The 27,591-nt window shown below is 61.6% G+C and overlaps 1 protein-coding gene across 1 annotated transcript in view; it reads left to right on the top strand.

Moving 5' to 3' along the window:
• The window catches only part of ZFPM1 (zinc finger protein, FOG family member 1), a 74,262-nt gene that overhangs the window by 4,937 nt on the left and 41,734 nt on the right, over window positions 1–27,591 (top strand). The window contains 1 exon segment of the mRNA XM_021932280.2: window positions 27,157–27,261. Within this exon segment, the coding sequence (XP_021787972.2) occupies window positions 27,157–27,261 (105 nt within the window).

Genomic DNA, 27,591 nt, shown 5'->3' with positions numbered 1-27,591 from the left:
AGCTCTGGGCCGGTTGTGGTTTGCCCGCTTTCCTGGGCCTCAGGGAAGGCAGACAGCTCATGTTTATTTGATGGTAAGAATAATATTCCTAACAGTCAATACTTAAGGGCCCTCTCTGTGCCAGGCTGTGTATTAACTTAAAGCAGGTCCTCTTCTGATCACTATTTTACATCTGGGGAAACTGAAGCACAGAGAAGTTTCTTGCCCAAGCAAGTGATGGAGCCAGAGTTGGAACCCAGGTGGCTGGGCCTGCGCTCCTTAAGGGTGTGTCTGTGAACACCACGCTGCCCTCTCTCCATCCTCTGGCTTCTGTCTGCCCTGCCGCCTGGGCCTCTCTCAGCCTCAGTCTCCACATCTGTGAAATGGGCCTTTGGGACCAGAGGCCCTCTGAGGTCTTTCCCCAGCCCCTCCCTGGCTGACCCCCAGACGGCCTCCTTCCTAAGACATTACTGCACAGAGGGGGAGTCCCCTGGGAGGCTTATCCGGGCCCTCCCTGGGCCTGGGACTGCCGTCAGCCCTGCCAGTCCCTCCCCGGAGGTCACCAGGAACCCAGCGTGGCATCCAGCACCGCTGGGGATTTAAATGGGTCAGTTGGGGAAGAAAGGAGGAGGGAATGTGATGCCATTAATTGTGCCCCTTATCTCCTGTTTCTATGCCAACCAGACGTTCCTGGGCTTGACGGGCTTGTGAATAATACTCCCGCTGGCCTATCTGCCATCGACAGCCTCCTCCTGGAGGCAGCTGTTGCCTGGCCGATTGGTATCGCCAACCCCATGGACCTGGCCCGGCCACACTTGGGGCCCTGGTGGGGCTCCTGCCCACCCGGCCACCATACCCCTGGGTATTCCTGGAGGTACCCAGTGGCTCCTGACCCCATTTCACAGAGGGGGAAACTGAGGCTACAGCCACAGGTCTGCTCTCCACACCTCGTCTGCCACCCTAAACTCAGGCAGGAGTGGCCCAGACTGAAGGGAAGGGGGTTCGAGAACCTGCAGAGGGGGTCGCCTGCGCCCCGCCTGGCTGCGCAATCTTCATGAGTCCCACCACTCTGGATGCGCTGTCCTTGGTTGTGTCATTAGGAGGCAGATGACCCCATGGGTGAGGGATCAGCCACTTACAAGCTGCAGGCAACGCATGTGGCCTTACGGACCAGGGGAGAGCTGGTGCCCGTCGGGGGTGAGCCCCTCGTTAGGGCCTGTGTGCAAGTCGAGACTTGAGTGGCTCCTCTCTGGCTCCTTTTGGCCCCTGGAATTCGCCTGTATGCAGGCGGCCCCCATGCAGCTCAGTGCTCCTTCGGAGGCCCCGTCCACACCTGCCTGATGGCCTTGCCAGCCCATCCCATCACCCACTCCCCGCTCAGGCCCGCAAGCTCCCTGAGAGCAGGACTGGGTCAGTCCTGTCCCCACAGAGTGGGCCTGCCGGAACTCTCTGTCAGATAAATGACCAGATGGACGCTCGGCTCAACATAGACATGGCCTGCTCACACCACAGCTCTGCCACTTACTGGCCATGGAACTATGGGCAAGGCCTGCCCATGTGAGCCTCCGTTTTCCCATCTGCAAAGTGAGTGTAATGATAGTACCTGCCCCTTGAGCATTGTTGTGAGAATGGAAGGAAAATACCTGTTATCCGAGACAGCTGCTACTAACCCTCTCCCCCTCCTCCCCTTCCTCTTCCTCCCCTTCCTCCTCCCCTTCATTCCCCCGCCCGCTCCTCTTCTTCCTCCTCTCCCTCCTCCTCTTTCTCCTCCCCCTCCTCTCCCTCCTCCCCAGCAGCCTAATGCCCACCCATGGGACTGGCAGTGCCATCTGGCAAGGGCCTTCCTCCTCCCCCTTCCCCTTCCTCCTCCTCCTCCTCTTTGCCTTCCTCCTCACCCTCCCCCTCCTCCTCCCCTTCTTCCCCTTCATGGTCAGTCACTTGGGTCAGATCTGTGGTTTCCAGCTCATCTGAGATGGAGAAGTCCCTCTTCCCAAGCTGTCTCGCAGGACAGTCCAGCATGTGAAACACACAGGGTCGCTGCTGCTCATGGAGCTCACCGCACGGGCCCCAGGTCGGGGCAGCCCCTGACACCCACCCTCTAGCTGGCTGGCCTTTCCCTCCAGCGCAGCCCGACTCCCCAGGCTGTGTGGCCCTCTCTGGGCTGGGGCTTCCCTTTGGCGAGGGCAGCACGGAGGGGCCGAGATGATGCTCCTGCGCGTGCCTCTCCACCTCCCCACCCGGCTCTGGGAGGGCCTGGACCAAGCCACGCCAGAAGGGCTGTGGGGCCAGGCAGCCAAGTGAGAGGCCCAGGGCTTATCGAGGGTCCCCAGCCCGCTGTTGGCAGGGCCAGGAGAGAAGGTGGGTCGGGAGGAGTGGGGGTCCTCGCAGGAAGGCACACTGGCAGTTCCTGGGGAGCTGCCATCTTTCTGGGCCCAGGCGACGTCATGGTGGCGGCCCTCCCTGCCTCAGTGGGTTCAGTGGGCACACCCATTTTTCAAATGAGGATGAGAAGGTCCTACGAGGCCGAGACTCGAGTCCTGCCCCCGTACGAGGAGGAAACGGGGGGTGGTCTGGTCCTGCCCTCTGCCTAACACCAGCTTTCATGTTTAGCATGTGGCCCTGACTTACGGACCCCAGAGTAAGGACAGGGGGTGTGGCTCTCAGCCAGGTGGCCTCAGCCAGTGTCTCCCAGATGCCCGCCTTGGAGACTCCTCTTTAGAGTGGGAGTAACAGGGTCCCTCCTATCCGAGCTGTGTTGAGTAGTCTAACAGGGCTGGTATACAGTGGGTGCTTAATAGCAGCTGTTTGGAGCAGACCCAGGGTCCCGGGTCAGGAAGGCGACCTGAGTTGTTCATGCCAAGTGACATGGTGCTCCCTGTTCATGGGGTCACTGGGTGGGCTGAGGACAGAGGGGTGGGAGGCCCGGTGAGGACCAGGATGCTCAATGGGGAGGCCCCAGGTTCCCACCCCATCCCCACTGCAGGGGCTTTGCCCCACCACCTGGGCTGCACCCTCAGGGCTCCGGGCTGATGCCGGACTCTGGAGAGGGAGGTGACCAGTCTGGGGACCACTTCGGACAACAGTGCAACCTCACGTCCTGGCCTGGCCTCGCTATGACCCTGTGGACAGTGGCTATGTCTGGGGCCTCTGTTTCTCTGTTGATGGAGGAGCTTTTTAAGAACACCTCCTGCCTGGCTGCTGTGTGGGGCGCGGGCTAGGAAGGGCTGTCCTACGGGCACGTCTATGAGGGACTTTGCTGCCTCTGGAGCTGCTGGTTGCATCACTGATATTTTGCCAAAAGCCCTGAGGGCTGGACATTTAGCAGAGTGCCACTGCCCTCCCCTCCTTCAGTGTTAGGTTTTGAAGGGAGGAGGGACTGAGTGTGCCACACCCTGGGCTGGGCCGGCCTAACATCCCAGCCCCAGCCGTCGTCTTCTTGCCCGCTGCTAAGATCATCATTGGCATTGGCCAACCCATTTTACTGGCGAGGAACGGAGGCCCTGGAGGCGTGACATGAGTGAGGTTACGTGACATGGGACGTGTCACATGTGACATGAGTGAGGTTACGTGACATGGGAGCTGGGGCCGTGGACCCTGGGGGTGGGCCCAGCTGTCTCTGGGCAGTGCCCACTCAGCCCCCTCAGGCCACCAGCCCCAGTGCAGCCTGCAGCCCGGAGAGGCCCAGGTTCCTCCCCATCTCCTCCTCCCTCCCCAGCTGCCTCGTGTTTTGGGAGAAGGCAGTGGCCCTGCTGGGGCAGGAATGTGGCGGCTGACCTTGGGCAGAGCCGGGTTAGCAGATAAGCAGGCCCCTCCCCTCAGCCTCCTGTGCCTCCGTCTGCTTCCCCAGCTTCCCCTGGGCCACTGGTTGTGGTCTTGGGAGCCTCCGCTTCCCCACCTCTGAAATGGGTGTTGGGGGCTGGAGGGCAGCTTCCGAGACCCCAGGCCCTGGCTCTCCTGGTTCCCTCAGTTCCCCACCTGGGGCTGGAGTGAGCCCGGTGTGCTGAGGGGTCCTGTCTGCTAAGCGCCTATGGGCATCCCCGTCCTGCCCTTCTCCAGACCACTTAGCTTTGGGTTCTCCACCCATTTCGCACATGAGAAACTCGGGGGTCAGAGAGGGTGGGTGGCTGTACTAGAGTCTCGCAGCACACAGTGGTGCTCTGGCTGTGGAGGCAGCGGCAGGGCAGGGTGGCCCTGCCCTAGCTCCCGGGCGGGCTGCCTGTGCCTAGGACCTGCTGGACTGTCAGGGGTGTGGCTTCCTGAGAAGGAAGGGCGGCCACTGCGGGCTTCCGGGTTCCTCCGGGAGCGTCCCTGTGAGCAGCCATGGTTGGAATCCTGGAGTGAAGAGTCCTAGATTCTCTGTCATTCTAGGCAGGTTACCTTGCTTCTCCAAGTCTCAGTCTCCATCTCTGCAAAATGGGGGTATCGTGGGGCACCAGGCTGGGTTCCAGGGTTGCCCGGTCCTCGTGCAAGTCACTCAGCCACCCTCAGTTTCCCCACTATAAAATGGAGCAGTGATGCTCACCTCACCGGGCTGTGAGGAGGGATGCCACCCAACACGAGAGGCGCGGCCTGGGCCAGGGCCCCGTGTGGTCTGTGCTGTGTAACAAAATCCACACACACAGGGCAGGGGCCCCCCTCCCCTCCCCAGGTTGCTGACGTCCCTCAGGTGTCTCTGTCACAGCCGGCCTCGCGTGGGCCCGCTCCTTCCCACTTCCTCCTGGGCACTTGTGCTCATCACTGCCTCCTGCCTCAACTTCCCTTTCTTCCATCAAGCCCCAGCTCCCCAAGTCAGACCGAGGGAGCAGGAGCGAGGGAGGCCCTGGGCTGGCTGGTCGTGGCTCCTTCCTGAAGTGGTGCGTGAGGAAAGACCTGCTGGGGAGTCCTCCGGGGACAGGGGACGGGGCCTCACGGTTGATGGTGCGTCTGTCCTGGACATTGTCAGCCCCCAGTGAGGGACCAGGTGCCTGCAGCTGCTCCCTCAGCCTCTCTTGGGGTTCCTCTGGCATCAGGCACCCAGACCCTGGTGATGGGAGGGGAAACCGAGACTCAGAGCCATCAATGGCCACAGGGCCCTCCCCCCGATGTGATCCCAGGGCCTAAGCCCCTCTCCACACTCAGCCCCAGGCTCACCGGCGTCACAGCACTTACTGGGCATTTACTAGGCCCCTGACTCGCACTCGGCCACCGCACCCAGGATTTGATAGATGTGGCTGCATGTCCTCCCGGCAGCCGTTGAGGGAGGCCCAGTGTGCAGATGGCGAAACTGAGACTTAGAGAGTTTCAAGGTCAGCCCCAGCCCTGGAGCTTGAGCTCCTAGATCTGGGCGGAGAAACCACCCAGCAAATATTTTGAGGAGGGAGCGAGAGGAGGGCAGCAGTAGTGGTTTTTACAGGAGAACTTTCCCTGCTCCCTCTGGGCCAGGGGACGCCCGTCTTCAGGCTGAGGAAACTGAGGCCTTCCTGTGTCTCCAGGCAGATCCAGCTCTGGCCTCAATACTGTGTCCTCTGGCTGTGTGACCCTGAGCAAGTCCCTTCCCCGCTCTGGGCCAAAGTGGCCACTGCAGAGCCTTAGAGATGTAGGAAAGAGATCAGAGCCACGACTAGACCTGGCCCACGTAGGGCAGGGCCAGCCCTGGGCATTTCCAGCCAGCCAGGAGCCCTTGATCAAGGCTGCTGTTCTGCGCCCTGTGGTCCGTCAGTCAATCCTTGGGGGCTGGAAGGAGTGGATTGGAGGCGCCTTCTTCCCAATGGACAGAGGTGCTCTATTTAGGGCCTGGGTGCCCCGTCTCGAGGAGGGGCCCTGAGGACAGGCAAGCAACCCCTCAACATTTAGGGGTTCGCTGAGCACACCTGGGCCCGAGGGGCCGAAGCACGTGAGCCGTGTCTCAGGTTGGGACCCACAGGGGCAGGGCCCCCAGGTGCCCCCAGGCTGCCTGTTTATGATTGATAGTTCCTGAACCCGGGCCTGGGCCCTGGATATGCTCCTGGAGGGGACGGGACACCCTGCAAGTCCCAAGGCAGGAGGATGGGGTGTTTGCACCTCAGTCCTGCTGCTGTCCCCAACACCACCTACCCTCTTTCCACTTCATGGGCCTGGAACAGCTCAGGAAGGCTTGGGACTACCCCAGCCTTCTTGGGTCCCTGAGGCAGTCGGCCTCAGTTCCCCCATTGCTCATAGGCCCACACCCAGCTCTACCCAAACATTTTCTCAGAGACCAGAGAGACCCCCTACCCCCGCCGTGGCAATGGTCGGTGGGCACCCAGGCCCTCTGGGGCCTGGGCTCAAGCTGACCATCTCCATACCCTTCCAGCTCTGCAGGCTGTGGCCTGGTCCGCCCTGCACTGTCTCCTGGTCCGGGCCTCTGGCGGGCACAGGTTTCAGCTCCTGTGATAACTGGGAAAGTTGAACTGGCCCCATTACTGCGCCAAGATGGTGGGTGAGATACAGCCTTGATAATGGAGGAGATACCAGCTTCTCGGTGGCCAATAGCCCAGCCTCTCCACCCATTAACATTCCCCACCAGCGATCCGCCGCCTATCTCCTCCATTTCCACTCCTCCCGAAGATAAGAATGGAAATTCTGACTTCATAGCTCACTGATTAAAGTGTCTGGATTTCTTGATAATACACAGATAAATTATGTTTTTGAAAAAGAAGGTAGGGAGGAGGGTGAGGAGGATGGGGGCCTGGGGTGGGTGGGAGCCCTTGGCCGTCTCTCCCAGTCTCTTTTGGCCTCTGGGCCGGGCCGTGAACCACAGAGTGTCCGGCCTACACCGCTGCGGCCTCTGCACAGACCCCGTGTCCAGCGGTGCAGAGTTAGCTCACAGCAGGGCCCAGGCTGGGGAGGCACAGGCAGGGCGCAGCGTCTGCTCAGAGGAGAAACAGCAGGAACACGTCGTAATGCTGGACACTCGGGAAACTTGGGAGCTCGTAACCATGGGCCACAGGACTGTGAGGAAGCCCTCTGTCGGGGAAGTGCTCCTCCCAGCAGCCTGGCGGTGGGCAAAAGGTGGAGGAAAAGCCAGAAGTCTGGGCCTGGCTGGCTGCGCCTGTCTTGGGCCATGTCTCCGTGCCTCAGTTTCTCCACCTGTCAAATGAGTGGGAGCACAGGGCCCTCCTCACAGCCTTGCGGGCCATGCAATGCCCCAGAGCGGGCATTTCACCTGTTTGGATCCCTGGTGTCCCCCTGGTGCCTAGAACAGTGCCCGGTTATACAGTAGGTACTTAATAAATGTGAAGGGCCCAGGAAGAGCCCCATTGGCCAGCTGGGGAGGGGGAGGGGCTTGCCTGCATTGAGAAGCCCTGTGTGCTCCCCAGATGGGCTCCCACCCTGTCCCCAGCCATCTCTGGCCCTGCTGCTGCACCTGACAGCTGCGCCCAGATGGGACTCAGGTGCCATCGCAGCGTCTGTCTGGATAAAGCCGCCTCCTTCAGCTGATCCGAGATCCGGCGCTGATGGAGCGATTAGCGGCGATTAGAGCCCGGCGTGCAGCTAATCCTCCTGCTGAGGGACAGGTGAGGCAGCCATAGGGGTGGAGGAGGGACAGGTGAGGCAGCTATAGGGGTGGAGGGGGCCAAGGGGCCCGCTGTGCAGGGGGGAAACCGAGGCCCCGCAGCTACGATGTCTCCGTGAGGCAGTGGCCCAGCCGCTCTCTCGCCTTCCTGTGGAGCCGCCTGGGGTCCCAGTGGGTACAGGCCAGTTTGCCATTTCCCGCTTCCTGGATTTTATTTTTTAAGTGACTCTTGAAAAATGAGATCCTCTGGGATCCCAAAGGCAGGATCCCTGGGGCGGTGTGGGTGGCGACTGTTCTGGGCGGTTCTGGGACCCCCAGTTGTGATAATCCTGATGGTGGCCGTGGTTAGGCAACAGCTCCGTTACCCAGCCCTGGCAGTTCTGGCATGGAGTACTCTGCAGCCCTGGGAGGGGTGCCTATGACCTCATTCTCCTTGGAGAACTGAAGGCTCAGCGAGGTTGAGTAACTCACCAGAGATCACACAGCATGAGGAGAACAGAAGGGACCCTGGCTTCTGGCTTAGAGTCTAGCCGAGGTCAGAGTCTCCATCCTGGCTGGAGGTTCTGGGGTGTTTGCAGCTGGGGGCAGCCCACGAGCCTCCCAGGGGGCTCATCCCTCCCCTTCAGGGAGAAAGGCCAAGCACAGAGAGGACAGGACAGGGGATGGCTGAGGGCCACACAGCCTATCCTGGCAGTGGGAGGGGATGGGTGGAGGCTGGCCTGCCTCTATTCTTGTTTCTTGGGTTCATCTGTTCCCAGAAAATAAGCTCCTCTGGTGAGAAAGTTGGTTTCTTTCTAACTTTTGAGTTTTGTTTTGTTTCAATATTCTAAAAGGAAGTCAGCTATTTCCAGTACAGTGGGGTGTGTATGCGGGGGAAGGGGGTAAACGTCAGCTCCAGTGACCAGCGTTTAAATCCTGCCCCCTGGCCGGCAGCCTCTCAGTTTCCTCACCTGTATCACGGGCATGATCACAGTTTCAGCCTCCTTGGCCTTTGAGGAATTAGACAGGGCAGAACTGGGAAAGCATCTGGGGCCCTTGTGCAGCGGGTCTCAGTAAACCCTGAAACAGCGGTGGTATTAATGGGGGACACATGCCAGGGCAAGGGTCCCTGGGGTTGGGCCACCTCTCCAAAGCCCTCTCTGCCCGCAGCCCACCCTCTCTGAATCCTGCTTGCATTCTTCCTGCACGGTTTTCGGCCAGTGGCTCCAGTGTGCAGATGACCTCAGTGATGTCACCTAGGGCCTCGTCACATCACACAGCGGCCAGAATGGCTCCAGAACATTTGTCCCTGTGATCCAAGAGTCCACCCCTTATCAATCCCCCATAGTTGCCACAGTCACCCAGACCGGGGGCCACAGCAAACAAGCAGGGGGTACAGCATTTGCCCCCATGGCCCTTGTTCTCACACACATCCCAGAGGCTCAGGCCTCAGTTTCCACATCTGTCAAATAGGGCCGATGCCGCTAAGCCTGCCCTGCAGGCCATGGCCAACCCCCCTGAGGTCTCCCTGCCCCTCCCAGCTGTTCCCATCAGGGCTTCTCGAGGAAGGAGCTCAGCACCTGCCCCAGTGACACTTCACTTCTCTGGGCCTTGCTGTCCTTTTCTAAAAAACGGGAGGCCGGTCCCCCTCTCGGAATCCTTTCTTTTTTTTTTTTTTTTTTTTTGGAGACGGAGTCTCACTCTGTCACCCAGGCTGGAGTGCAGTAGTCGGATCTCAGCTCACTGTAAGCTGCGCCCCCTGGGTTTACGCCATTCTCCTGCCTCACCTCCCGAGTAGCTGGGACTACAGGCGCCCGCCACCTTGCCCGGCTAGTTTTTTGTATTTTTTCTAGTAGAGACAGGGTTTCACCGTGCTAGCCAGGATGGTCTCGATCTCCTGACCTCGTGATCTGCCCGACTTGGCCTCCCAAAGTGCTGGGATTACAGGCTTGAGCCACCGTGCCCGGCCTCGGAGTCCTTTCAAGGAGCTGATGGTGTAGACCGTGAGACCTGCCCTATAGGGCACGTGTGCGTCTGCTTCTGTCTTCCTGTGCCCTCCAGACCCTGGGCCTCGCAGCCGCCTTGGATCCCCTCCCTCCTCCCATCATGGGCTCTGGGCTGGCTGCTGGTGTGTTGGGCACAGCAGGCCCTAAGCTGACCCGCGCCCTTTGTGGCTGACACCTGAGAGGGAGAGGCCCCCATCCCTAGTTCCATGGCTTTGGGAGGTTTTCTACCCTACCACCCCCCAACGAAAAAGAAAAAAGGGAACTTGATGAAAAGGGCGATGCGTGCTGTGTGGTGGAGGAGGTGCTATCGCCGTTATCTATCTGCCTGCTCGAGCTGAGTGGCCCCCCTTCCCCTTATCTCACCCCACCCAAATGCCAGGAACAAAAGCGAGAACACACTTTCCCCCGCACACACACCCGTGAGCCCACCTCCCCTGACGCACCCGTGAGCCCACTGCCTACAACACACACAGCCTAGAGGGAGAGATGAGCACTCGGGGTGCTCCGAAAGTATCATCATCATTGTTTTGCAAAGAAAGCCCCCAAATAGCCCTCCCTGAGACAAGGCAGCCAAAAATAAGAAGTTGCCCTAAACAGACCCCCCCAGGAGAAAAGAGGCCAGCCTTGGAGAGGGGCCGGGACTCGGGGCCAGGTCCCAGCTATGCCGGCCTCTTGGCTGTACGACCTTGGGCCAGTATCTTTCCTGCTCTGAGTCATCCCTGAATGGATGTCAGGGAGCCTTCGAGGAAAGGGGAGCGCCTACACTGTAACTAAAGCCCCCCAGCACCGCCATGCAGCTTTCTGACCCTAGACTTGGAGCTGGGAGGAGTCACCCAGAATCTGATACCCCAGGGCCCCGCCCCCCCCAGAGCCCCACCCCCATGGCCTGGGCACCACTGTCCTAACCAATGGACAGCTGGCAGCCAATGGAAATGGAGTATGCAAATGACCAGGGGTGAGGCTCAAGGATTGGCTGAGCTGCTGTGTGGGGGCAGGGCCTCCTCCAGAGGCTGTCCTTGACCTGGGGGAGTAGTTCCCACCCCGGACCCTGCCCCAGGAGGGGAGACCTCTGCCACCACCACCACCGGCTCTGGAAAGGCCCGCCTTTTAGGGGCCTCGCTGCCTGGGCACAGGTGGATGGACAGGCTGGCCTCTGGAGGACCTGCCAACCCTCAGAGCCCAGACCCACATGGCCTGAGTTGGGGGCCAGGACCCAGGAGTTCCCCAGAGGAGTGCAGCCAGCAGCCACTCCCAGATGGGAACAGCAAGTTTCACAAACCGGCAGGGACGGCCCGGGGCCAGCCAGCCTCCCTCCCGCCCCCATGTCTGGGCCCACTGCAGACCCTCCTGCAGGCTGCCCCCCACCACTCCACCCTCTCCCCGCCCTGACTTCCGTCCGGAACCTCATTCTGCCAGACTTCTGAAGTGCCGGCCGGGCTGGGAACGTGGCACCATCTTATTGAATGACAGTCCCAACCCCTTTGCCCACCTCAGCTTCCCCTCTGTAAAATGGGAAGGCAGTCTAGTAGGTCTGCCTCCCAGGATAGTTTCTGAGCTCTTCGGCAAGTCCCTTGCCAGCCTGGGCCTCAGTTTCCCCTTCCACACCGCGAGGCTGAGGTGGCAGGTTCTCTGGGGGTCCTCCTTCTGTCTGTGGCTGTGGCATAGCCTGGAAACCTGGGGTCTTCCAGATTTCCCATTGTCAGAAATTCACATGCCAGGAGACCATGTCTACAGGGGGGCTCAGGACACCTTGGGGGCGTGCGCCTGTGTTCTGAAACCACTCATACTGCACGGTGGGTCTTGTTGGCAAGACCAGGCTGAGGCAGGCTCCACCGGCCTGAGACCGACCTGGCTGGAGGCCCAGTCAGCTCCCACAGCACCTGAAAATCAGCCACAGGTGTGGGTGTTTGTGAAAAATGTGTAAGTGGAAAATAGTGGCGGGGCAAGGAGGGAAAGAGTCTGGGCTGAGATCTAAGGAGAGGAAGTAGGGAGGGGCTGTCCAACCAGAACCAGACATCACCTTGGCCAGGGCCCCACCCCCTAATATGGGGTGTGGTGCCTCTCACGTGGTGAGGGTCAGAGGTGCGTGCCCAGCCCCGAGGATCTCCCCATCAGCCCTCCCAGTCTGCAGGGGGGTCTCCACGCATACGGGCAGCTCTGTCCTCCCCAAGGACAGTTTGGGGCATACAGTAGGTGCTCCATAAATACTTCCCCGCTGATTTCTGGATCTGCTCCCTGTGCCTGGCCCTGTCCCCAGAGGCAGAGCAAGCAGAAGGAAAAAGGAAATGGAGAAAAAGCCAGGGCCTCCAGAGCCAGCGTTGTGGGCAAAGGCCCCTCCAGTGTGGGGGCATCACCTGCGGAGAGCCAGGGTCCTTGTCCCTGTGCCGGGGCTGTGACTCACTCCTGCGGGGTCCTTGCTGTCAGGGCCACCCCACCCGTCCTGGGGACGGGGCTGCTGGACAGGCTGGGGCGGGCAGCCTCTGGATGCTCACGGGTGTCTCCTGTACTCTCCAAACCTGTACTGAGTGCCTGCTGTGTACTGGGCATGGACCAGGGACCCCAGGTGACCTCATGGAGCCCCAGCCTGATGGGACAGAGTGAACACAGGGGTCTGTGTGCTCTGTGGCAGAGCCACTGGGGAGGCTGTTGGGGGACTGGTGGTGTGGAGGACCGGGTGGTGACACAGTGACGGGTGAGGATGTGGCATGGGGAACACGTCCTCGCCAAGCACACAGTGGGAGCTCCAAGCAGGGAATGAGGTCACCCAGGAAAGGGCGGGAGACGCAGCGCGACGCACTGACCCAGGGCCCAGCTCAGATGCCAGCACCTCTCCCGGCGGGGTCCAGCCTCTGCGACAGGCATTCCCTTCCCCGTGTGCCCTTGCCAACTACATAGTGGGCTGCCCAGAGGCTGCCTTCTGAAGGAGCGAGGGGGCCGGGAAGAGGAAAGCCCAGCTCCCCTGCAGCCATGGTAGACCAGACTTTTCCTCTGTACTTACTCCGCCCTGACTGCGATGGGTGCTGAGGATTCAGACAAGAACCGGACTCCCTGAGCTCCCAACCAGCTGACCCTCCAGGGCTCCAGCTGTGTGTGGCCTCCTCCCTCGAAAAGGCCAGCGGCCACAGGGTCTGACTCGGGCTGTAGCATCTAGGCTCTGAGATGACCGTGGCCGCGGTGGCTCCCGCTCACAGTTCAGGACCCTGAGATGACCGTGGCCGCAGTGGCTCCCGCTCACAGTTCAGGATCCTGAGATGACCGTGGCCGCAGTGGCTCCCGCTCACAGTTCAGGACCCTGAGATGACCGTGGCCGCGGTGGCTCCCGCTCACGGTTCAGGACCCTGAGATGACCGTGGCTGCAGTGGCTCCCGCTCACAGCTCGGGGCATCAGGACCCCGAGATGATCGTGGCTGTAGCGGCTCCCACTCACAGAGGTGGGGTCAGGGCCCCAAGATGACCGTGGTCGTGGTGGCTCCCGCACACAGTGGAGGGGTCGGGACCCCCAAGATGGCCGTGGCCATGGTGGCTCCAGCACACAGTGGAGGGGTCAGGGCTCCCGGCTCTGAAGCCAAGTGGCCTGGGCATGAATCTCTGCCTACCACTTACTCACAGTCAGATCTGCCACAGACACCTGAGCCTGTGACTACGACTAAGGCTGCGTCTCCATCTCTGTGAATGGGGGTGTGCGTGGGCTGGGAGGGCTCTGAGCCTTGGGCTGGCTCCGCACCCCGTTCCAGTGGGTTATTCTTGAGGGGACCTGCAGGTCCACAAGAGCCTTGGGTGGGCTGGGGCAGGGGCCGTGTGGGCTGCAGGGGGTGGAGCCAGAAGCTAGGGCCTCCCTGGTAGGAGCCCGGCAGGGCCAAACCCTGATGGGTATCGGAAGTTTGTTGGGACCACTCTCGGGACAGGTCACCTTATCTGGGCTCCCACCACGCATGGCCACCAGCAACCCCACCCTATCTGCAGACCCACAGTTCACGGAGGGGGTGCAGGACTGAACCCCAGCGAGCCCCAGCCTCAGTGTCCACACCCACAAGTGGCTGGAGGCACGGTGGTGGGCAGGGCAGGTGCCCGCAGGGTGGGGCGCACCGGCAGGGATGTGCCAGCTCTGTGCCTCGGTCCCAGGAGAAAGGGAAGAGGCACCCGGAGCGCCTGCTGCGCCCACAGCACAGAGAGGGCGGCATTTCCTGCTTTTTTGTTTGAATTTTCTTTTTTTTTTTTTTTTTTTTTTGAGACAGAGTCTCTCTGTGTCGCCAGGCTGGAGTACAGTGGTGCGATCTGGGCTCACTGCAACCTCTGCGTCCTGGGTTCAAGCGATTCTCCTGCCTCAGCCTCCCAAGTAGCTGAGACTACAGGCGCCCGCCACCATGCACAGCTAATTTTTGTATTTTTAATAGAGGCAGGGTTTCACCATGTTGGCCAGGATGGTCTCCATCTCCTGACCTCGTGATCTGCCCGCCTCAGCCTCCCAAAGTGCTGGGATTACAGGCGTGAGCCACCGCGCCCGGCCTGAATTTTCTGTTTTTTATTGTGGTAACGTGTACATCACATTTGCCATATTAACCCTTTCCAGTGTGCATTCGGTGCTGAGAACCCCGGCAGCAGTGGGTCCCCAGAACTCCATGCGCTCCCGGCACAGGCTCCGGATGGTGACTCCCACCCTTGCCACAGCCCCACTCCGGCATCCTAGGCTCCGCCTCTGTGGGTTGGAGGCTGATGTGTTAACTCCTGGTTTCAGGCAGGGAAGCAGGCCCAGGGCAGGCATCACAGAGCTCAGAGCTCTAGTGTCCCACAAGCTTCCAGGACTCCGCAGCCCTGGGCCCCACCGGGACGAGGGGTCAGCTGGGCAGGAGGTCTGGGCGCAGGCCCTGCAGCTCTGCCATCCCCCCATGGGACCGGGAAGCCTCTGTTTCTGCAGCTCTGCGGTGGGAGCGGTTGATTTGCTGCCTGGGACCCTGGAACGAGGAAAAGGCTGAACCGAGTCAGAGGGCGTGACTTCCTCCTTTCTGAAAGGCATCTGAGGGTCTGGACATTAGGGTCCCTGGGTCTGGGGTGAATCCTGCTCCTGGCCCCTGGGAATCTCCGGGATGGCCCACCGGGAAGAGGATGGCAGGAACCACCCGTCCTCGGGCTGTGGTTCAATTCTGTGAATGAAACCTGAAGTCTCCTGGGCTGGTGAGCTCACCCGCTGCCCCTCAGGCCTCAGCCCAGCTGTACAGCCATTGATGAGGGGCCCCTCTCACCATGGCCTTGAAGGCGGAGTGAGGTGAACCCACAGGCATGGCCTGGAGGACCCCAGGGCAGGAGGAGGGTTGGCTGCTGGGAAGGTCCGTAACCCCCCGCTGCCCCGGGGTCTGGGCGCTGTGCCCACCTCTCCCATGGCCGGGCCGTCCTGCTGAAGCCCTGCCCCCTTCCAGGGAGCCAGCTGCCTCCACCCGTCTGACACAGGCTGCACAGCGACAGCTCCGTGAGCCGCGGCCCCCGCCCCGTCTGTCAGCCCTTATCACCCATCCGAGGATGGGGTCGCTCCCCAGCCCAGATACTCGGGGCCCTGCTGGGACCACGCCTCCTCCCTGGGCCTCCGGCGAGCTTGCGGCCGTGTGCAAGGCCTCAGCCACCCTGCCACACATATGGCCTGACCCCACCCTCACCTTCACCCTGGGCCGTGGTCTTTGCCCCCCACGGCCCCACGCGGCCTCGCCCCCACCCCCACATCCCATCCCTGGGCACCCCCTCGGCTCTTCCCCGAGGGGGTTAGGAATCAGTTCTCCGGAGTGAAGCAATCTCATGTAATCTATCAGTGGCTATCGGGCCCATCGGAGGGCCGGGAGTGGCCGGGCCCAGAGATGGCGCCAACCTTCAGCGTCGATAAAGTTTCCGAGTTCAGCGGTGATGAATGTTGAGTAAACGCAGGCCGCACCGATAGGATGTGGACTTGGCAGGCCGCGGCTCCGGCTGAAACCAATCTCTCCCCTATCAGCCGGGCTGGGCTTTCTCAGGCCCCGGCTCTTTCTTCCCTGCTCCTCCACCTCCCTTTCTCTCTGCCTTGCCCCGCCCGGGCCCCTGCCCCTGGGGACACGGGTGGGGGACAAGCCCACTGGCCCTGGCCCCAGAGAAGGGGCAGGCTCAGGGCAGGGGGAGGATCCAAGGGAGCCCAAAGAGATGGCCAGAAGCTGGGGGGCTGCCTGGAGGTGGTGGCAGATACAGCAGCTGCTGGGCCAGGGTTCCCCCCAGCAGCCCAGTGACCCTAACACAGTCTGACAGATTTTGGCATTCTGCTCAGCGTCTGATGGTGGCTTCCCACGGTGCCCAGAATAAAACCCCAGCTCCCTCTGACGCCTCCAGCCCCCTGCCTCCCCGCCACCCGCCTCCTCCCATTCCTGGGCTGTGCGGGGCTCCTTCCCACTTCGGGGTGGGGGACTCTGTCTTCAGCGCTCTCTGCCCAGGGCTGTTCTCAGCCGCAGGTAAAGGTCACCTTCTGAGAAGCCCTGGTGACCACCTCGTCTGAAGCCAGCCCCCTACGCCAGCCCACTCTTCTCTGTCCCGAACACTGTTCGAGCCTCCTCAGCATCCTCCATCCCCACACACAGGACGTTCATTCGCTCCCCTCTTACCGCCCCTGCTGCAGAACCCCGAGGGCTGTTGGGAACCCGCATCTGGGGCCCCTCTGCCTCCTGCAGAACCTCCCATCCTCTGTTCACTGCAGCTCTTCGAGACTGATGAGTCCATCCCCATCGGCCAGATGTGTAAACCAGGACCTGGGCAGCCCCTACGCCCAGAGCCAGGCACCGGCTGGATTCCACTTGTCCCTGAATGGCAGCTGGCCTGAGGCCCGTGTTGGGACCATGCTGCTCTCTGCCTCAGTTTCCCTACAGGCCTGTGCTTGATCCTGGCAGAGCTTCATAAACTGTGAAGAGCTGTGCACCCGTGTTGATGGGGATCTGGTCAGAGGGAGTCACAGCTCTGGGAGGAGACGTGCCCGGTGCCAGCCCTGCACCACAGCAGGCGAGGCAGGTGGACGCTCCCGTGGGGTGTTGAGGGTGCCCTGGCTTCAGCCACGCAGCGGGCGCCTGGCAGGGCCCAGGCCTTGGGGAGCTGTCAGAGGGGAGGGTGGACAGTTGCACAGGGAGCATGGCGAGGGCAGGAATGTACGTGATGGGAGGGAAGGTGTGGGACCGGGGAGGGCCTTGCTGAGCTGTGATCTGCCTATGACACGGAGCCAGGAGGGGAAACTGAGGCCAGCAAGGGGAGAGACCAGACTTCGGGCCTGGGAGCTGCACAGACCTGTGTCCCAATTCCACCCAAGTAACCCTGAGCAGGGGCAGGAGTCTGGGGGGCACGGCCAAGAAAAAGGGAGGTGGAGGAGGAGGGGAGAGCGAGTTGGGGCCTGAGAAAGCCCAGGTTCTCTCTCCTGGCTGTGAGGACCCCAAGGACAACGCCGGGTACAGGGCAGGGCTCGGGAAAAGGTGCAGGCAGTCTGCTGGGTCTGGACACCTGGATTTGTGCTATCTGTGTAGCCACTCCAAAGCTTGCTGGCCACTGCCTACTGTCCGCTGCCCACCACTGTTACTTCCTCTGCCCAGGGATGGGCCGGGCTCGGAGGAGCCCCATCAGCCTGCAGCTGATGCTGCCTGGGACACACAGGTGCAGGAGTGCCTGGGCCCACCCTTGGCCCTGCAGATGGCTGCTCAGCCTGGACACCATGCGGCCAGAGGCTGGGCGTGGCTGTGGGCCCAGGGCAGTTAAGCCCACCAGGTCCACCCCTCAGTTACTGGGTCGGCCACAGGAGGAAGTAGTGGGGCTCAGGGGGTGTGGGTGCAGGACCCTCTCCCAATGTTGGTGCCCCATGACCCTGAGTCTCATCCCTCTCCTTGTAGTGCCCCCACACCCACCCAGGCCTCAGACCCCACAGGGGCAGGCAGCCAGGTGGGACTCAGTCTGGCTCACCCACCCCAGGATGAGCAGGCTGAGACCCAAAAGCCCCTCGCTGGAACCAACCAAGCCCCCATCCCTCTGCACAACCTCCCTGCTCAGGGAGCCCAGGATGACCTAGCCACACCCCCCTCCGAGCCAGCCACACCCCACCAGCCTGTTTCCAGCCCTGACCCTTCCCGTGTCCATCAACATTTGCTGGGTACCTACTGTGTGCCAGGCACCGTTCTAGATGCTGGGGGTGCGGCTGTGAGCAGAGGTGAAGGGAGGGAAGGAGGGCCGCCAAGTGGCAGGGCAGCCATTGTGGGAACTGGGGAGGGCTGAGGGAGGGGGAGGGCCGAGCAGGTGCCTGCTGGAAGTTCTGGCAGAGGGAGCAGCCAGGGCAGGGCCATTTTCAGAAACCAGGCGGGAGCTGGGTAGGGGTTTGGCTTTTGCTCTGAGATCCCTGGGGGCCCATGGGAGGCGTTTGAGCAGAGCAGGTGAGGGGTTGGGGGCTGCTTAGTGAACATGATCACATGGCCAAGCATGGCTGGGAAGACAGGGTGATAGTCCTTCACACAGCAAGTGTGTCGTGGAATCCAGGCTGTTGGCACCGAGGGAGGGAGCTGGACTCGACTCGAACATACGATGGGCCAGGGAGGGCTTCCCAGAGGGGCAGGGAAAGGCAAAGCGTTTGAGGGCCCAAGATGGTCAGAAGCTAAGCCGGTGGCCTGAGGGCTCCCCACTCCTGGCCGGGGACCGCTTTTGGCTGCAAGACCCCAGCCCCCCAAGGCTGTGCTTACGCTAAACACACAGCGTGAAAGGGATGGAGAGAAGATGTGGACATGCGCACGCCCACATGCCGGGTCCCTTCTCCACACCATCTGCAGACTGGGGCCACACAGAGCTTCCCCACAGCCCTGAAAGTGAGTTCTGGTCTCTGCCAGCCCGGCATCCCTGCCTTCCATGAGGGAGTCGGAACATGGACATAGAGGGAACCACAGGAGAGGAGAGGAGGGAGAGAAGTGGGCACAGTTCACATGAGTGCCGAGAAGGGAGAGCTGAGCAGCCACATGGGCTGGGCGTGTGAGCTTCAGCCAGTGAGGGCCCCGGGTCAGCGGAGAAGGGCACAGGAAGGTGGCTGATGTTAGAAAGAGTAAGATTTTCAGTGACTCCTTTAATACTCTTGAAGAGAAACAAGCACAGATTTGGGTCACTTCGCTGTGTTTCTTTGCATGAGACTGGGCCAGGTGGGGCCTGGTTTGTATTTAGGTTGCATGTTACCACCATACCCATTTTCCAGCAAACTTTCCTGCCTTTAAAAGCCAAACATGGCTGGGTGCAGTGGCTCATACCTGCAATCCCAACATTTTGGGAGGCTGAGGTAGAAGGATTGCTACAGTCCAGCATGGTGGCGTGCATGCACCTGTGGTCCCAGCTCCTCAGGAGGCTTAGGCCGGAGGATCGCTTGAGTCTAAGGGTTTGAGGATACAGTGAATTGTGATTGCACAGGCGTACTCTAGCCAGGGCAACAAAGCAAGACCCCAACTCAAAGAAGAAAGGAAAAGAAAAGCCAAGAGGATGCTTTTGGGGATGCAGTTGATTGTATGTGAATTCCATCTCAATGGAAAATTTATAAGGCTCTCCCTGGGAGTGAGTCAGGGCTCAGGGCCCCTGCACAGCAGCCACCTCCTTGAGCCTGGGGACATTCGGTTCAGCAGCAGCACCCCAGGCATGGCCTGGAGGGCGTGTTGGGCTCTGAGACTACTTAAATTGGCTTGGCCCTCCTGGAGCCCACAGCCTGAGGCCGACCTCGGAGGAGAGAGCAGGGAGAACAGATCTGGGGGCGGGTGGGTCTGGGACTCAGAAGAGGCAGGAGCTCCCCGTGGCAGGGTGTGTGCAAACTCTGTCCGTCTGCCTGTGGGTGGAGCCGCTCAACCCCCATGTCTCCCCTGATCCCGGCCCGCTGGCACGGTTGAGGGGCAGGATCCATGGGGGAGGGTGTCTGGGCCCAGAAGGCACAGCCCAGGTGGTGGGCTCAGGTCACGTCTTCAGCCCGCCACGACCCTCTGGGACCCTGGAGGTTCAGCCACGTGCTCCCGAGCTGGTTAGGGCGCTGCTCTAGTAAGCCGCACTCTCTCACCAGCATCCGCTTTTGTGGTTGCCCTGGCTGACACCGAGTGCCGATCCCGAACTGATGGAGCTGCTGGTGGGCCAGGGGTGGGGCTCCTGTGGGGCACCCGCCCAGCCTGGGCTTCTCATAGCCCCCGAGAGCCTCTTCATTCTGTATCTCCATCAGCGTCTGCGTCTACACAGCCATTCCTGTGTTCTTTCTTTAGCATCTTGCACCAGCATCCCTGTAAGGGGTTGCTGTCAGGGTTGCCCATCCTGCCTCCCGCAGGGCTCACTGAGCTGCTGTGCTGGGCCCATGGGGGCACACACGCCCCCTCCCAGTCCAGCAGGTGAACCAGTGTGACCTGCAAATAAACGCGAGGCTCCGGCTGAGCTGGGGCGCTGGAAGGGAGGCCTGGACCGCGGCGGACAGACCTAGACCGGGAGAAAGAGCCTCCACCAGAGGAATGAGGAGGCCTCAACTGCAGAGAGGGGCGAGGGTTCCCGTAGAGGGGGCAAGGGGTGCTGAGGCCCTGAGGCAGGGGCAGCAGGGGAAGGAATTGGGGGCCAACCTGAGGACCTGTGGGTTTAAGCAGCCAGGTGACAAATGCTACCTGAGGGAAACAGGGGCAGGGACTTGCCCAGGGGCCTGGACCCCACATGGCAATGGCGGCTCCGGGCCACACCGGGGTGATGTGTTGGACGTGAAGGAAGCATGAGGGTCCAGGGGTGTGTGCTGAGCCTGGGCTCCCTGGTGGGTAGGTGGGTAGGCACAGAAGGCGCCATCTGCTCTGGGCTCTCCCAGGCTCTACCGCCCGCTCCCTCAGCTGCCCTTGTGCCTGGAAGTCAGCCTGGCTGCTCGATGGATTGCATGTGAGGTACTGGCCACTTTTTCCTGAGGGTGTGGGTGGTGAGTCCTGAGTCCCTGCCACGGGGCTGGGCTCCCCACGCAGATGGTGATGGGCTGGCGTTGCCAACAGACCCCACTTTGACGGTGGGGCTGGGCTGCTGCCACTGCTGCTCTCTGTGCCTCGGTTTCCCTGCTTGGCGAGATTCACGGGATGAGAGATGCTCCTAGCTGGGCTGGGGGATGTGGAGAGCATCAGCCACTCACCAGGGACCCGGGAGGGGGCCATTCGGCCAGAGGTCATACTGCCTTCCGGCCAAGAGGTCAAGCTGTAGACTCAACTCGGGTCAGCTTGGGGGACCCAGGCCCTCTATGATGGCTCACCACGGCCCCCAGACCTGGCCTGGGCCCCAGTCACCCTGCACTCCCATAGCGTGGCCTCCACAGAGCGAGCGGGGCTGTCCCTGTCTCCTCTCTGTCCCCACCGTGGCCCGAGCTGCCCGCTGCCCAGCTGGTGGGAAAGTCTGAATCTGTTGCTGTTTTCTCTCTGTTATCAGGGCCTTATCTGGCCGCTGTCCCACCAGAGGCCAGGGTCTCTCTCCTGGCAATGCTGTGACCCCCCCCACCGCCCGCCGACCTGCTGCCCAGGGCCAGCAAGACCAGGAGGCCAGCCCTGGGGGTCTTTCTCTTCCGCCTCCCCAGCCCCACCCGTCTTCCATCTCCCCATCCCATCCTCTGCCCCGACCTGTGCCCCTCGCCGCTCCCCTCCCCTTCCCTCCCTCCCCCACGCTGCCCCCCCACAGCACTCCCTCCCCAAGCCCTGGCCTTCATCCACTCACACCCTCTGCCGCAGGGGGAAGATGCGGCACGTCCCTGCGGAGTAGAAACAGTAACAGCAGCTGTGGTGACAACCTCACATCTGCGCCCAGTGCCCGCTGCCAACACCTGTCTGAGTCCCGACACCAGCCTTTGGCAAGACAGTTTCATCCCCTGAAACCAGGCTCAGGGAGAAGCTGCCTGCCCTGTGCCAGCCTCAGCTCCTGCTGTTCCCTCCTCCTAGAGTGCTTTTCCCTGGACCTGGTGCTGGCAGCCTCCTCCTCTCCCCATCCAGATTGCCACCCACTTGCTACTTCCTCCAGGAAGCCTTCCTGGATGGCACCTCTGACTCTTTCCTGTGGTGCCCACACTGGCATCTTCCACTTTTTTGGGGGGTGGGGCTGGTCACTGCAGGATCTCCAGCACCTCGTGAGGGTGGGGCACGCCAAGGGCTCAGGAAGGGGAAAGGAGCCAGCGAAAGTGAAGGAGGAAGAATTGAGTGCGTGAGGGGGCGGGCGAGTGAGGGAGCCGATGAATGAGGGAAGGAAAGAGCCGTGGTTCTGGTGGGGGAGGAGCGGGGCCATGTGGCCACCAGTGGCCACCCACCCCACCAGCTGCTCACATGGGGCCTGGGCAGGCACCTATACTTCCACTTCCTCCCCTCTAGACCGAGAATGAGAGGACCCCCAAGAGAGGCCAGCATAGGCACCTGTGTCCCCTGCAGGCACCCACTGGGGACTTAGGCTGCTCTCGAACCCTGAGCTGGGGCAGGGTGCTCCCTGGGCCAGGGCCCTGGTTTTCAGGAGGCTTGCCCAAGGCCACAGAGCCAGGGGCACCCCAGGGGCCTCCCCAGGGGCCTCAGACTCCTCATCCACAGCCCCCATCTGCACCCCACCTGGCATGGCCACCCTGGGGCCCACAGTCTGAGGGATGTCCCCCCACTCCTCAGCGACTGGCTCTGGCTTTCTGCAGGGCATTCGTTCAAAGGAGCCCCCCAGTGCCTCGCCATCAAAGCTGGGAGGGGCCACCTTAATCGTCAGCACCGGGACTTGGAAGGGAGCTGGGATCATCCCACTGCACAGAGCCAGCTCCGTAATTCAGTTTTAAAGCATGAAAAAAGGGAGTTGATGAAATTCCGCTATCAGCGCCAAGCCAATATGCAAAATATCTCACCCCCAATCAAATAGCTATTATGTTTTCATTTCCATTTTGGCGTCCGGCTTAATGAGCAGGAGACGGATGGGCGCGCGGGTGTCTGCTAACTGTGATAACCAAGGGGCTCCGGGCACCGCAGGGGCTGAGCCCAGCGCTGCCCTGGCCACCGGTGACCACCACCATGGCCTGTGGACACCCCCAGGCAGGTGCGGCCTTGGCCACTGACCTCTCCCGGGCCAGGCCATGGGGCTAGCATCACCCTCACTGCAGGTGGGCCCGGGGCGAGGGAGGTGTGGGGGCTGTGTCTGGCCTGGGGAAGGGCTGTGTGCTGGGTGCAGGTCTGAAATCCAGCCCCAAGTTCCTATCCCACCGCCCCCACCACTGCCTCCTCGCCAGGGGCCCTGGACAGGGCAGCTCACAAGTCGGCCTTGCTGGGCCTTGGTTTACTCACCTGTAAAGTGGGCATGACTCGGCTTCCTGCTGTGGGTATTGGGATGTGGCTGGCGAGTGGGATTTCCACGATGGCTGCCCCCAAGGTCCTGCTTACCCCACTCCACTCTACCCTGCCACAGCCATCACCAAGTCCGTGTCCTGGTCCCCCGTCCTCCATGCACCCTGTCCCCATGCACTTTCCTGACCGCCCCTACCTGCTGAGGTCTGAGTGGGCCGCCAACCTCCACACCCCAGGTTCCCCATCCGAAATGGAATTGGACGACCACCTCGCTGGGCTACGTGGGTGGGGGCAGTTACGGGTGGGCACTTGTAAAGTGCTGAGCGCCGCCCATCTGGTCTTAACCATTCATACCCTCGCCCATTTCCCAAAATCTGTGCTAGCCACAGTTCATGTTCACTGAGCACCTGCCCCGTGTCGGGCTCTGAGGATGTGGGCAGGCTGCACGTTTCATCTCCTGAGATGGGAGCTGCTGTGGCTTCATCTGTAGACCAGGAAACAGCACAGAGAGTGGAGTGACTTGCTCAAGGTCACACTGCAAGGACGCAGCAGCTGTCAGCCTACCTGGCCATGGGTTGGCCTGCTCCGGCTGTTGGCACAGAGAGAGGGTCCCCAAAAAGGCTCGGGGGAGTCTTTGCTAGCCCAGGGGGAAAGCGGCAGAGAGGAGATGTGGCTCACAGATGCCCCCAGCCAGTGGGGGCCCAAGTGCTCTGTTGCCCATCTGGACAGTCCCCATGGACCCCCGGTGGACCACAGACGGGACCGGTACTGACTCGGGCTCAGCGGGGACCGGGCAGCTGCTCTCAGACGCCGAGGCAGGCCCAGGGCAGCATCCGCCTCGACACACCCTATTTGTGGGCTGACAATTGTCTCCCGCATTATCAGAGCTGTTTTAATTGTGCTGGAACTGAAATTACCCTGGCAGCCTCTTTTCCACGCTCGTCGTCACGGCTTTGTGTAGAGCAGGCGCCTTTGTTCTCCTGTAAATAGGAGAACCCATCGCCAGCCTAGCGCCCCCCTGGGTGTCTGAGGCCCACCTGGGTGGGGCATGGAAAGCCAGCCTGCCTTCCTGGGGCTGCGGCAGCTATGCACAGGGCTGCGTCTCCTGTGGACCCCAACCCCAGTGCTCTGGTCCCCAAAGTCCCTGAAAGCAGGTGGCCTCGAGCCCATTTGCCAGAGCAGGCGACTGAGGCCCTGAGGCCCTACAGCTGCTCAGCAGGAGGGACCTCAGCTCCTGGGCAGCCCCTCTGAGCTCCATGACAGCCATGGAAAGCACAGGCCTCTGGAATGGGGAGGAGCCGGGCTGAGCTGAGTGCTTCACGTGCTGCCACCAAGGCGGGACGGCTGAGCACCTCCTGGCCTTGTGGATGGCATTGCCCAGAGGTGAGGGGGTGGGGCGGCCATGGCTGCTTTTCTGCCCTGGCGTGTGCTGAGGGAGGGCACTCGGATTGGGCCTCCTGTCCCAGGGGCAGGAGTTGGACCGGTCAGGCGTGTGCCCAGCCCGCCCTGGAGGCTGCCCGTGTGGGTGCTTTGATGGGAGGCTGCGAGCCCTCGCCTGGGGCTGGCTCCTGTGTGGTCTGAGCCCAGCCCCCTCCTGTAATTACAGCTCTGAGGTGCTCTGAGGAGGCCCGGACTCACGGGTCCCAGGTAGAACGCCGAAGGCAGCAGTTGGGAAAGTCCAGCCTGTCCCTCCTGTCCAGGACCCCCCATGGCTCCCCGGTGGCCCCAGGATGAGGGTCGCCTCCTCCCCGTGGCCTCTGAGGTCAGCACGGCCAGGACCCTGCCTGCCCTCAGCCTTGGCTGCCAGCACACCCTGGCCCCCAAGCTCCCCTTCCTCCACCACCTCTGTCCCCGCCCGGGGCCTTTGCCCATGTGGCCCCCTCTGCCAGAACTGTCTTCTCAGGGGCTGGTCTCGCAACAACCACGCTGTTCCCTCCAAGATCTGCTGGTGGCAGCCCCTCCCCTCCCCGTGTTTTTTTCTCTTTCTCTCATGGCTCCTTCCCTCACTGCACTTCTAGAACTTGCCATTGTTTTTGGTCGGGGCCCATCGGTGGTTCTCTGACTGTCCCCTCAGTGGCCTGGACGCCCCGGGCAGTGTTCAGCGGTCTGGTGCACCGCACCCCTGCATCCTGGAGGGGCACCTGGCCCTCAGGTGTCAGCAGAAGGCAGAAAAGGCGTCTGCCCCTCTAGGAGCAGTTTGGTTTGATGGCATCAGCCAGCCACAGCCTGCTGATGATCAGAGAGGGGGCTGGAGTCCAAACACAGAAAATCCACCTTCCCACCTCCCTGCTGCATGGAACGGCGGGGTCAGCCTCGGACATCAGCCTGAAACTCAGTCACAGCATTTCTCATTCTCTCGCATCTTTGGGGGTCTCTGACATGAGGCAGCCTCTGAACCCGGCGTTGGACGCTGGCGGGTGGCACGTTTGTTACTGGCTGGGCAGGTGTTTCAGGCGTCAGCAGGCTCCAGCTCTGACCTGCCCTTCTCCCTCCCATCTTCTGCCTTTCCCTGGAGACACGGAGCAAAGCAGGGAGCATGAGGGGCTGTGAAGGAGGACAGCGGGGATTCGGAGAGAAGCTCCTGAAGCTGGGCACATGTGGGCGCCTCGGCGTGTTTTTCTGGGAAGGAGTCACTGGGTTTCATCAGATTCCCAGAGGGGCCATGAGGCAAGAAAAGCCAGAACCACCAAGCCAGAGGCACACACCCCGAACAGTTCTCCATCCGTGCGGCTTGCTCGCCTCCAGGGATGGGGAGCTCAGCCCTCAGGATATGGTGGTTCCAGCCTGCAACGCTTAGGCCTTCCTTCTGGTCTGTTCTTCTGTTCTGCCCCACCCCCCCTCTGCCAGAGAAGCGCACTCTGCCCCTTCAGCTCCCCTGACACATGAAGTCACAGACACTGACGCGGTTTCTAGACTTTTCTTCTTCCTATTCTGCTGTGACTTGGGAGCTGCAGGACCTGGGGCCTGGGCTCAGGAGGGCCTCGGCCCCTCCCACTCCTGAGTGGGTCTGGAGGCTCTGCCCCCATCGTGCCTCACACAGGACAGTAGAAGGCTGGGCAGGGCAGTCCAGGCCTTGTGGAGGATGGGTGCGGAGGGGGCAGTCCCAGCACGCCGACTGAGTCAGGGCCTGGGGGCCCAGGGAGCAGTTAGGCAGGATACGGAAGGACACCTCTGTCCTCTGTTCACACTGGACACCATCACCCATCACCAGCCCCGTAGGCAGACATCAGCATGCACGCCTGCACTCAGCGCCACTCCACAGCCACTGTGGGGTCCGGGGCAGCTGCCCCCACACTTGGGCCACATGGCCTTGTCTCAGTCTGCCTCGTCACCTGTAAGGTGGGCTCCTGGAGTCCCCCACCCCGATGTGTGAGTCTCTGAGGGGCCCAGGCCCTGAGGCACTCCACCCACCGGTGCTGCAGACACCTGTGCCCTGCTTGGTTTGTTCGCTCAACAAGTCCGTGAGCGTCTGCTTTGTGCAGGGCCTGTGCTGGGCGAGGGCGTCACCCCAGGGAATTCCCAGACCGAGGGAATGAGTGTGAGGGAAGCGCACGGGGACTGGGCCCCTGGGCAGGGCATTGGAGGATGATGCCGGGCGGAGGCCGTGGTGATGGCGACCCTCGGGGCCTGGATGGACGCTGGGCCTACAGGACAGGGAGGGCCCCCTCGCTGCTCCACGGCTGCCAGAGTGGGTGGGGACCTGTCCCTTGGTGCTGGGGGGAGTAGGTGGGAGAGAGACACAGGGGTTGTGACTCTTCTCTGGCAAGAGTGGAATCCGTGGGCACAGCAGAGGCCAGGGGTCAGGGCAGGTAAGGGTGGGTGGAGACGATCCTGCAGCTTTGGAATTGTTGCAGAGGATGGGGGTTCGTCAAGAATCATCAGGTCGTTTTTTTTTTTTTTGAGACAGAAGTCTCATTCTGTCATCCAGGCTGGAGTGCAGTGGTGCAATCGCGGCTCACTGCAGCCTCCAACTCTCAGGCTCAAGCGATCCTCCCACCTCAGCCCTCCTAGTAGCTGGGACTACAGGCGTGCGCCACCACACCCAGCTAATTTTTGTATTTTTTGTAGAGACAGGGTCTTGCCATGTTGCCCAGGCTGCTCTCAAACTCCTGGACTCAAAGCAATCCTCCCACCTCGGTCTCCCAAACTGCTGGGATCACAGGTGTGAGCCACCATGCCCAAATGTCAAGTCTTGAGGGACCCAGAGGGAGCCCTCGGCTAACAGCCACCTGGTCTCCGACCTCGTAGGGGTGGATGACCTCACCCCTGCCCAGCTGCCAACTCCACCTGGGCACCAGGGCTGTGCCTATGCCAGGAGGGGTCAGGAGGCAGGAGGCAGACACCGTCTCCCCAGAGCTCCTCCCGAACCGCCTTCGTCTTGTGTCCACAGGTTCCCTTGGAGACATGGAGGCCGGAGAGGAGATGCAATTGGTGGGCACCAGCCACACGGAGCAAAAGGCCACGGTGCCTGAAGCCCCGAGCCCTCCCAGCACAGGTGAGTCAGACTGAGCCCTCTCACCATGCCTCCAGCTGGGGCCTCCTGCTTCCCCGTACCATGCACTCAGAGTTCAGTGGTGTCTGAGCGGTGTGGGCCAGCCATATGCGAGAGTCCAGGACAGGCATCTTCCAGCCGGAGGTCTGTTGCCCAGAGGCCCTGGGTGGGGCTGGGGGGTCTCCGGGGAAAGGGAGATGTGCACACCTACCGCATGTGCGGCCTGAAATCCGGCCCTCATACAGATGAGCAGACCAAGGCCCAGGTGGGGCAGGTCTGGCCCAGAGTTGGACAGGAATCCATGCCCCTCCCAGCCTCAGTAAACTCTCTGTG

Source organism: Papio anubis, chromosome 18 (genome assembly GCF_008728515.1).
Source record: "Papio anubis isolate 15944 chromosome 18, Panubis1.0, whole genome shotgun sequence".
NCBI classification, from domain to species: Eukaryota; Metazoa; Chordata; class Mammalia; order Primates; family Cercopithecidae; genus Papio; species Papio anubis.
Note: the sequence above shows the minus strand (reverse complement) of the source record. Positions and strands in the feature narration are given on the sequence as shown.